This window comes from Capra hircus, chromosome 7 (genome assembly GCF_001704415.2).
Source record: "Capra hircus breed San Clemente chromosome 7, ASM170441v1, whole genome shotgun sequence".
Lineage (NCBI taxonomy): Eukaryota > Metazoa > Chordata > Mammalia > Artiodactyla > Bovidae > Capra > Capra hircus.
Genome location: NC_030814.1, coordinates 69734451 through 69746323, shown reverse-complemented (window position 1 = coordinate 69746323; position 11873 = coordinate 69734451). Strand labels below are relative to the sequence as shown.

The 11873-nt window shown below is 39.9% G+C and overlaps 1 protein-coding gene and 1 pseudogene across 1 annotated transcript; one reads left to right on the top strand and one right to left on the bottom strand.

Annotated features, from left to right (window-relative positions):
- LOC102186476 lies at positions 3222 to 4578 on the top strand (annotated as a pseudogene).
- LOC102186762 (olfactory receptor 2C3-like) lies at positions 8687 to 9634 on the bottom strand. The gene has a single exon (XM_013965384.2). It carries the CDS (start codon positions 9632 to 9634, stop codon positions 8687 to 8689), a length of 948 nt encoding a protein of 315 aa, XP_013820838.2.

Genomic DNA, 11873 nt, shown 5'->3' with positions numbered 1-11873 from the left:
GAGGCTGTAGATGAACTTCTTGAAAGAGGCACAGAATGTGATAACTATGTCCTACATAAATCTGCACTAAAGTACATTCACTGCAGAGCTGGATCTTGATAGTTGGTAGATAAAAACTCTTCCAGTAGATATTAGTCAGTCTCTTTTGCCAGTCTTGCTCCCAGGCCCAAGTAAAATTGAACACAGAAGCAGGGATGGAGGCTGTGAATTGATTCAAATTTATAACATTTCTCTTATTAAGGCTGATCTCTTAATGGGCACATTCCCAGGGGACTAGGGAACCAACTAGTGGTGTGTTGATTACATTAGACTCCTTAGATCATAGAGTCAATAATGTTTATTTCTGTAGGAATAGAAAAATATTCTGGGTGACATTTTTTTCCCCTGCTCTACCACTTGTTTTATTTTCTTGGGCTCCAAAATCTGCAGATGGTGACTGCAGCCATGAAATTAAAAGACACTTGCTCCTTGGAAGGAAAGCTATGACAAACCTAGACAGCATATTCAAAAGCAGAGACATTACTTTGCCAACAAAGGTCCATCTAGACAAGGCTATGGTTTTTCCAGTAGTCATGTATGGATGTGAGAGCTGGACTATAAAGAAAGCTGAGCACCGAAGAATTGATGCTTTTGAATTGTGGTGTTGGAGAAGACTCTTGTGAGTTCCTTGGACTGCAAGGAGATCCAACCAGTCCATTCTAAAGGAGATCAGTCCTGGGTGTTCATTGGAAGGACTGATGCTGAAGCTGAAACTCCAATACTTTGGCCACCTGATGTGAAAAACTGACTCATTGGAAAAGACCCTGATGCTGATAAAGATTGAAGGCGAGAGGAGAAGGGGACAACAGAAGATGAGATGGTTGGATGGCATCACTGACTCGATGTACTTGAATTTGAGCAAGCTCTGGAAGTTGGTGATGGATAGGGAAGCCTGGCGTGCTGCATTCCATGGGGTCGCAGAGTCAGACATGACTGAGTGACTGAATGGAACTAAATTCATATGAAGCATCTCTTCCAACCACATTGCTAGGAGATTAGTAAAAGCACAAGCACACACAGGCTTAACAATATACTACTGAACAGCCAATGGATCACTGAAGAAATCAGAGGAAATAAAAAAATACCTAGAGACAAATGAAAATGAAATCACAGTGATCCAAAACCTATGGGATGCAGCAAAAGCAGTTCTAAGTGGGAAGATTATGGCAATACAGTCTTACCTCATGAAGCAAGAGAAATCTCAAATAAATAACCTAACCTTACACCTAAACTGACTGGAGAAGAAGAAAAAAAACAGAACCTAATGTCAGTAGAAGGTAAGAAACCATACCATTCAGAGCACAAAAAATGAAACAGAGTTGAAGAATGACTAAAAGCTGGTTCTTTGAAAAAATAAACAAATTTGATAAACTTTTAGCCAGACTCATCAAGAAAAAAGGGAGAGGGCTTAAATCAATAAAATTAGAAATAAAGTGAAGTTACAATTCACATCACAGAAATACAAAGGACATTAAGAGACTACTAAGAGGAACTGCATGCAAATAAAATGGATAACCTGGAATAAATGGAAATATTCTTAGAAAGGTACAATCTCCCAAGACTGAACCAACAAGAAATAGAAAATATGAACAGATCAATCACAACTAATGAATTTGAAATTGTGATTAAAAAACTTCCAACAAACAAAAGTACAGGACCAGATGGCTTCACAGGTGAATTCGATCAAATATTCAGGTGAGAGCTAACACCTATCTTTCTGAAACTGTTTCAAAAAGTTGCAGAGGAAGGAAATCTCCCAAACCCATTCTATGAGGTAAACATCATCCTGACCCCCCAAACCAGACAAAGATACCACAAAAAACGAAACAAAGATCAATATCACTGATGAACATAGATACAAAATTGCTCAACACAATCTGAATCCAACAATATGTTAAAAGGTTCATACACTATGATCACGTGGAATTTATCCCAGGGATGCAAGGATTTTTCAGTATCTGCAAATAAGTCAGTGTGATACACCACATCAACACACTGAAGAATAAAAACCATCATCTCAATAAATGTAGGAAAAGCTTTGACAAAGTTCAGCATCTAGTTACGATAAAAGCTCTCCAGAAAGTGGGCATAGAGGGAACCTACCTCAACATAATAAAAGCCATATGTGACAAACCTACAGATAACATTATATTCAACAGTAAAAAGCTGAAAATATTTCCTCTAAGATCAGGAACAAGACAAGGATGTCCACCCTCTTCACTTTTCTTCAACAATCTTTGGAAATCCTAGCTACAGCAATCACAGAGAAAAAAAACAAGTAAAAGGAATCCAAATTTGAAAAGAAGTAAAACTGTCACTGTTTGCAAATGAAATGATAGTATACATTAAAAATCTAAAGATGCTTCCAGAAAACTGCTAGAGCACATCAATGAATTTGGTAAAGTTGCAGGTTACAAAATTAACACACAGAAACCTGCTGCATACCTAAACACTAACAACAAAATATCAGAAAGAGAAATTCAAGAAACAACCCCGATTACCATGGCATCAAAAAGAGTAAAATATCTAGTAATAAACCTACCTCTGGAGACAAAAGATTTGTACTCTGAAAACTCTGATACCTTGATGAAAGAAATCAAAGACAATAGGGATGGAAAGCTGTAGCTTGCTCTTGCATTGAAAGACGGATATTGTCAAAATGACTGTACTACCCTAAGCAATCTACAGATTTAGTGCAATCGGTATCAAGTTACCAATGCTGATTTTTTTCCTTGGAACTAGAACAACAACAACAGCAACAACTTAAAATTTATATGAAGACACAAAAGACCACAAATAGCCAAAGCAATTTCCAGAAAGATAAATGGAGCTGGAAGAATCAGGCTCCCTGACTTCAAACTGTACTACAAAGCTAGTTATCAAAATTGCAGGCATTATCAGTATTGTAGGCATTCTCCTGAGGAGCCCCCACTCAGCGGGACCTGCCACAGGGGATGGAGTGGGCCCGCAAACCAGGCCTTGGAGTGACCCAGAGGACACAACCAGGCGCGTCCGGGAGGTTGGCCGAGCAGCGATTCAGTGGCGCCGGCGCCCAGGAGTGCCGAATTTGGCACTGGTCTCGGGCATGCGTCAGTGCTGCAGGGTCTGAGGCGCCGTTCCGCCTCTCCCAGCGGCCTGGGAGCCCCTAGACGAGCGACCTTGGCGGCCCGGAGGGACTGTGAGCGGCGCTGCGCTGGCGCGCCGCCTGGTTCGTCGGGCTCGCTCTGCTGACCAGCAGCCTGTGACCAGCGTGGTTGGACAGCGTGAGCCAGGAGTGCTACACTGCGCTCATCAACATGATGGTGCTGGAGCCCAGCCGCGGCACTCCTTTTTACACCCTGCATCCATCGCGAGCGCTACGACCTTGGCCGTCAGTTCCCGGCACTGATGCCCATCCATGGAGTTGTTGATCATCTGGGCTGTGATCTTCAAACACGGTTCTTTGTCCCTCCTAACATCAAACCGTGGATTGCCTTGCTGCAGAGGGGAAATTGCATCTTTAAAGAGAAAATATCACGGCCTGCCTGTTTTCCACAATGCAGTTGCTCTAGTCATCTACAATAATATATCCAAAGAAGAGCCAGTCACCATGACTTTTCCAGGCACTGGAGATATTATTATTGTCATGATTACAGAATTGAGAGGTAATGATATTTTGAGTTATCTGGAGAAAAGCATCTCTGTACAAATGACAATAGCTATAGGAACTCAGATGCCGCTGAAGATCTTCAGCCGTGGCTTTCTAGTTGTTGTGTCAATATCTTTCATTGTTTTGACGATTATTTCTTCAGCATGGCTTATATAGTACTTCATTCAGAAGATCAGGTACACCAATGCCCGGGGGCAGGAACCAGCGTCCTTTTGGAGATGGAGCCAAGAAAGGCACCAGCAAATAGACAACCAGAACAGTGAAAAAGGGTGGTAAGGAAACAGATCCAGACTTTGATCATTGTGCAGTCTGCATAGAAAGCTATAAACAGAATGATATTGTCCAGATTCTCCCCTGCAAGCATGTATTCTACAAATCCTGTGTGGATCCCTGACTTAGTGAACATTGTACCTGTACCATGCGCAAACTGAATATCTTGAAGGCCCTGGGAATTGTGCCAAATTTGCTGGCTACTGATTAAGTAGCATTTGGTATGGAAACACTTACAGAGCCCAAGTAGGTAACTGAAAATCAGCCCTAGGTGAGCTCTCCAGTGACAACTTGTTTGGCCTGGAGCCACAACTTGGGGATCTCACTTCTTCCTCAGGATGGGGAGCACACTCCTAGAACAAGAGAGATCAATATCATAGTAACAAAAGAACAATTTATTATTGACAGTTATGGCCTCCTCAGTGCTGTCACAGTGCTATGTGATCATCAGAGCCACAGCTAGTTGAATGCTAATGAGGTAGAATAGTTTTGAAGAAGGAAAAACTGCTTTCTGACTGATTGCCTTGAAGGAAAAAAGAACCCATGTTTATGCATCATTTACCAAGCATGCCACACAAGCATTTATTTTTAGTACATTTTATTTTTCATAAAACTGCTAATGCCAAAGCTTTGTATTAAAATAAATAAATAATAAAATTTAAAAAATAACAGTATTGTTCTGGCACAAAAGTAGAAATATAGATCAGTGGAACAGCATGGAAAACCCAGAAATAAACCCATGTGTCTATGGTCAATTAATCAATGACAAAGGAGGCAGGACTACACAATGTTGGAAAGACAGTCTCTTCAGTAAATAGTGGTGGGAAAACTGAATAGTTACCTGTAAAAAAATGAAATTACAATATTCTTTAACATCATATACAAAATAAGCTCAAAATGGATTAAAGGCCTAAATATGAGACCAGATATTATAAAACTCTTACAGGAGAACATAGGCAGGACACAGTTACATAAATCACAGTGATTCCTTTTTTAAATCTGTTTCCATTATCTGAGTAATGGAAATAAAAGCAAAAATAAATAGATGAGACCCACTTAAACTCAAAAACATTTTGTACAGTAAAGGAAACCCTAAAGAAAATTTACAGATAACCCACAGAATGGGAGAAAATATTTGCAAATGATATGATCGATAATGAATTAGTTTTTAAAATTTACAAACAGCTTAAGTGGCTTAATATCATCAAAACAAAATAAAAAATGGACAGAAAGCCTAAAGAGACACTTCTCCAAAGAAGACATACAGATGGCTAAGAGACACATGAAAAGATGTTCAATATTGCTAATAATCAGAGAAATACAATTCAAAATCATGCTAATCGGAATGGTTACCATCAAAAAATCCACAAACAACAAATGCTGGAGAGGATGTCGAGAAAACAAAACCCTCCCACACTGTTGGGGGACATGTAAATTGTACAGCCACTGAGGTGAACAGTATGGAGATGTCTTAAAAAACTAAAAATAGAGCTCCCATATGATCCCACAATCCCTCTCCTGGTCATATATCTGAAGAAAATAGTTGTCCGAAAGGATATATTCACCCCAATGTTCATTGCAGCATTGTTTAGAATAGCCAAGAAATGGAAGTAACCTAAATGTCCATCAACAGAGGAATGGATAAAGACAATGTTCAGTTCAGTTCAGTTCAGTTGCTCAGTCATGTCCGACTCTTTGCGACCCCATGAATCGCAGTACGCCAGGCCTCCCTGTCCATCACCATCTCCCAGAGTTTACTCAGACTCACATCCATTGAGTCCATGATGCCATCCAGCCATCTCATCCTGGGTCGTCCCCTTCTCCTCCTGCCCTCAATCTCTCCCAGCATCAGAGTCTTTTCCAATGAGTCAACTCTTCGCATGAGGTAGCCAAAGTACTGGAGCTTCAGCTTTAGCATCATTCCTTCCAAAGAAATCCCAGGGTTGATCTTCTTCAGAATGGACTGGTTGGATCTCCTTGCAGTCCAAGGGACCCTCAAGAGTCTTCTCCAACACCACAGTTCAAACGCATCAATTCTTTGGCGCTCAGCCTTCTTCACAGTCCAACTCTCACATCCATACATGACCACAGGAAAAACCATAGCCTTGACTAGACAGACCTTAGTCAGCAAAGTAATGTCTTTGCTTTTGAATATACTATCTAGGTTGGTCATAACTTTCCTTCCAAGGAGTAAGTGTCTTTTAATTTCATGGCTGCAGTCACCATCTGCAGTGATTTTGGAGCCCCCCAAAATGTGGTGCATATATAAAAAGGAATATTATTCAGCCATTAAAAAGAATGAAATAATGTCATATACAGCAACATGGATGGACATAGAGATAGTCATATTGAGTGAAATAAATCAGGCAGAGAGACAAATACCATTTGATTTGTTAATATGCACAAACTATAGAAAATAATACAAAAGGACTTAATTACAAAGAAGAAACAGATTCAGACTTAGGGAATGAATTTATGATTACCAGGATAGAAGGGTAGGGGGAAGGATAGATAGGGAGTTTGGGATTAACATGTACCCACTGCTATATTTAAAATAAATAGCCAGCAAGAACGTACTGTACAGCACAGGGAACTCTGTTCAATATTATGTGACAATCTAAGTGAGAAAAGTATTTGAAAAAGAATTAATACATGTATAACTGAATCACTTTGCTGCATACCTAGAACTAACACAGAATTATTAATAACTCTACTCCAATATGAAATAAAAGGTAAAAAATCAGTAAAAATGATATCAAAAATTGTTTTTCTGTCTGATCAGCATTTTTCATCACAAAAATGTCAATATTATTAACTTTCCAACACTGTTTTGAGTTTTAAATCAAGTACTGTGATTGCTCTGTGAACTTGGTTCATCTTTTTAGAGCACCATTGTGTGCTAGTTTTCCTAACCTCCAGGAATAGATCTCATTTAAAGATCTCATTTTAGGAATGAATAAATGCATGATTGGACATATGAAAAAAGTAAACATATTCTATTGAATGAAAAAATAACTTTATATTTCTTGTAAACTGAAGGCATAGAGCTGAATACAAAAGTTGATATTTCTGTAATTAGAGATGAATCTGTATAGTACGTTATTGATGAAATATCTCATTGGCTGGAAATCCAGCTAAAAGTTCTACTCTTGAGACATCTGCATCTTTATATTCCTCCTCCTGAAGCAGTATGAATTGCTTTTTGCTCAAAACATTTCTGGAACCAAATGTGTGAGATTATTCCACATCAATAACCAATATTCCAACTCTCCAAAAATCAACTGTATATCTGATAATTCAATTTAATTCTGACACTAAGTACACCTGAATTTAACACCAGACCCCACTGATTTAAGAGCAAAGTTCTGCACAGGACCCCTCCCCCTCACCCAGCCCCAGTTCAAAAGTCAGTTGCAAGTTCTAGATTGCCACAAACCACCAACAGACTATAACCATAGATTGCCACGACCTGCCCTTTGTTCAGGTTAAGTGACTTCCTAGAATGACTTACAGAACTCAGGGAAACATTAAGTGTACTGATTTATTATATAGAATATAAATGAAGAGGTACATGGGATGAGTCCTGAGCAAAGGAGCTTCTGTGTCTGTGTCTGCAAAGTTTGGTGTTCACTACCTTCTTGCCATATAGATTTATTCACCATCCTGGAGCTTTCCAAATCCCACTGTTTAAGGTTTTTATATAGGTCCACTGCACAGGCATGATTGATTAAGTAAAAACTGACCATTGGTGCCTTAATTTCTAGCTACTCCCCCTCCCCAGAGGTTGGATGTGGGGCTGCAAGTTCCAAACTTCTAATCATATGGTTGGGTCCTCTGACACCCAGACTCCATCCTGAAGCTATCTAAGGACTCTAGGTTGAGTTATTTCATTGTCATAAACTCAGGTATGGTTGAAATGGACTTGTTATGAATAACAAAAGTTGTTCTTCTCACTGATATCACTCAGAAAATTCCAAGGGTCCTAGAAGCTCAGTGCCAAGACTCAGGATAAGAAAAATATCTATTTCTTATTATATCACAGAGGATTATAAGAAAAATGGCAAAGATAACTATGGATAAATATGCTAGACTTATACATCAGCCTAAAATCTTGATTTGCTATTCAGTCGCTCAGTTGTGTCCTACTTTCTCCATCCCCATGGACTGCAGCATGCCAGGCTTCCCTGTAGCATGCCAAGCTTCCCTGTCCTTCACTGTCACCAGAATTTGCTCAAACTCATGTCCATTGAGTCACTTTGTAATTCTCTAACTGCTATGAGGTCAATAATATCTATATCACTGAGTCACTACAAATATTGGGGGGAAAAGGCAAAGGACTTCACACAAATGAGGCACCCTTAGTGGCAGACATTCTATAAAATATTAACAAAATAATATAACAATTAACATGTGTAGCTACATAAAAAATTTACAATATCATAGCCAGCATACATGTCATACATATAAAACTATATAAACAACCAAACAATATAATTATGAACAAAATGTGAAAACAGAAAATACTTTATCTTGGCCTGAAAACAGTATGAGTACATCCAACTCAATTTGTCACCTAATTTGAACTTAAGAAATTTTGTACAGAGATGAAATCCCTAATATTCTGCCCCTCCAAATCATTTATTTCTTTTTCTCTCATTAAAAAAAAAATAACTTTGATTCCTTTAAACCAGCTCCCTCCTCACAAGTGATGAGTTTCTAAATATCACCTCATGTCCCTCCAGAACCACAATTCTCCAGTACAATGTGCCTAAGTGCCTTCTTCACAGTCTTGTTCCTTAGCGTGTAAATCAGGGGGTTCAGCATTGGGGTGACCACAGTGTAGAAGAGGGCTACAAGCTTACCTTTCTCATGAGAGTTTCTCCTGGCAGGCTGGAGATACATGAAAAGGATGCTCCCGTAAAACAGAGCCACTACTGCCACATGGGACGAGCAGGTATTGAATGCCTTTCTCCACCCTTCTGCTGACCTAATCTTCAACACAGCCCAGGCAATACGGCTGTAGGAGACCAGAATGAGACCCAGAGGCAAGACAACAAAGATAAAGCTGGCCACGTACATTTCTACTTCATTGAAGCTGGTATCCACACAAGCCAGTTGCATAATGAGGGGCATCTCACAGAAAAAGTGGTCAATGCGATTGTTCCCACAGAGAGGCAGGAGCATGGTGAGTGTGGAACCTACCACGCTGGTGGTCAGACCCCCAAGCCACGAGGCAAAAGCCAGGCTGCAGCAAAGCTTTGGATGCATGATGGCAGTGTAGTGGAGTGGCCTGCAGATGGCAGCATAGCGATCATAGGCCATGACTGCCAGGAGGACACATTCAGTTGCCCCCAACCAGTGGGAAATATAGAACTGGATCACACACCCTCCATAGCTTATGGCTTTCTGTGGTCCCCAGAGATTGATCAGGAGTTGAGGGACGATGCTTGTGGTGAAGCTAATGTCCAGGAAGGAAAGGTTGACCAGAAAGAAGTACATAGGAGTGTGGAGATGCACATCCATGCAGGAGACCACAATGATGATGCCATTACCCAAGACAGACACCACATAAATCCCCAAGACAAAGATAAAAAGGATGGGTTCTAGAGAGGGTCGTTCAGAGAAGCCCAGCAGTATAAAAACTTCTGGAAAACTTACATTGGCTATTTCCATCATACATACAGCTAGAAGTAGGGCAAACAAGTCCCCTGTAGATGAGTAGGGGGCACAGGGTATGAGGCATGTAGTGATTATATTAGTTAGCAAACTTTAAACATAAATTTATATCCTTTATTCCTGAAAGCATCCAATCAACTGCTCCATGGGTAATGGTCCATCAACTTCTTGAAGGTCAGCTTGGAGTGTGTACCAAGTGACATGGAAATATGCATAGCCTGGGGAAAAATGGATGCATGCGCAATTCTTGGCAATGAGTTTTTACTGAAATATTGCTTGTAGTAACAGATGTGGGATCAACCTAAATTTTTAGAGATAAGGTTTTCATTGATTGGCGGATGGCATCCCATGTGATGAAACACAGCACAGGTATTAAAATTGAGCCTGTGCTACTTCCATCCTCAGTTAGTAGCCACATGAGTTCATCTTGACATTTCTCTCTCTGTCAAATCTCACAAACATTGGCAAATTTTTGTCTTATTATTAAGTATAGCCAGCTTGTCATCACTTCTTACCAGCTCTGCTGCTTCTACCTTGACCTTTGCTGTTATCATTTATCACCTGACTTGTTGCTGTAACATCCTAGCTTGTCTTCCTGCTTCCCTGTTACTTCCTTTCAAAGTATCCTCAACACAGTATCCAGAAGATTATGTTAAAATGTAACATGGACATAATTGGTCCACTGCTTTCTTATCATAGAAAAAGGCTTGCAGTAGTTTTCCTCCAAGGTAGCCACGTGCTCATATTCCTCTCTTCTTTAAGTCATCTTTTACTGAAGGTTTCCCTCACCGTGTTTTTAAAATTGAAAATAACGGCTCTCTCCCATTTCTCTTATCCCCTTTCCTGCTTAATTTCTTTTTGTCCATAGTACTTATCTTCATAGAACAAATATTCTATTCTAACTTATTGTGTCTATTACCTGCCTCACTCCATTACAGTACAAATTCCATGGACATAGGGCTTTCTGTTACTTTATTTTTGAGTTCCCAGTGCTAACTCAGTGTCTGAAGCACAGAAGTTCCTTAATTGACAGTCATCAAATCAGCAAATTGTGAAGCAGTTTTGTTAAAATGCTGTGTGAGCATGATAAAAGAAGAACTAAGGCAAAATAAAGGTATAGTTGAGGGACATGATGGAGAAGGGAATGGCAATCCACTCCGGTATTCTTGCCTGGAGAATCCTGTGGACAGGGGAGCCTGGTGGGCTGCTGTCTATGGGGTCGCACAGAGTCAGACACGACTGAAGCGACTTAGCAGCAGCAGCAGCAGCAGCAGAGGGACATGAAAGTGCAGCCTCAAGCAGTTCTATCAAGAAGGAACACTTTAAGCTGTCAAAGTCATGCACAGCTGGCCCAGACCATGCCTTCCTTTTATAAATGTTGAATAAAACAAACCAGAACTGAGGACGGACAATGCGTGAAGTCAGAAGCCCTCTTAAAGGGAAATAGACAAGCACTTTGCTTCAGGTATCTCTGAAAAGTTCTGGAGCCTTTGTTTACAAACACATGAAATTTTTCTCCCCTGGTTTTTGAAAGGAAAAATAAATGCATTATAATTAGAGTTCATTCAAGTGTGAGGATCTGAGCAGCTATAAACTCAACTATCAACGCTTTTAAAATTCCAGGGAGGGAAACTTATCCACTTCTATAACTGGAAGTTGACCAAGCAAAATAAATTGAACACAGGTATGTTTACAGTGTTTTATAATACATGTAGAATTTCCCCATGCATTTGTAGAGATGGGGTTCAGGGAGCTTCATGCCTTTCCCAAAATTCAGGCACAGAACTTGTACTGGTTTGGACTTTACTGAGCTAGAATGCTGAGAAAATCATCTGGTTACATTTAGTACAGCAGACAGCACTGAGCCTCTGAGAAAGCACCATGAAGAGGATTCTGCACCCCTTCAAATTCTGTAAACATAAAGAGTGGCTTCATAATGTGAATGTGGGAGAGAAGAGGTGAATGAAGATAGTGCTGTGCAACTGATTCATGACACAATAAAATAATTGCCTTATATAAAGAGTCACCTCAGATGAACTAATGAGTACATAGAAAAGTAAAAGGCTAAACTGAAGACTGCATTGTCTCTCATGGGCTTAAGTACCCCTACTGGAGATATGAAAATTTTATTAACACACATATGAATAAAATGTGTGACTGTCACCAAAAGATAGGGATCAGAAGTTCACAGTCATGAAGTAATAGTTTGGTAGAATTTTTGAGAAAATGGAGATCTTAG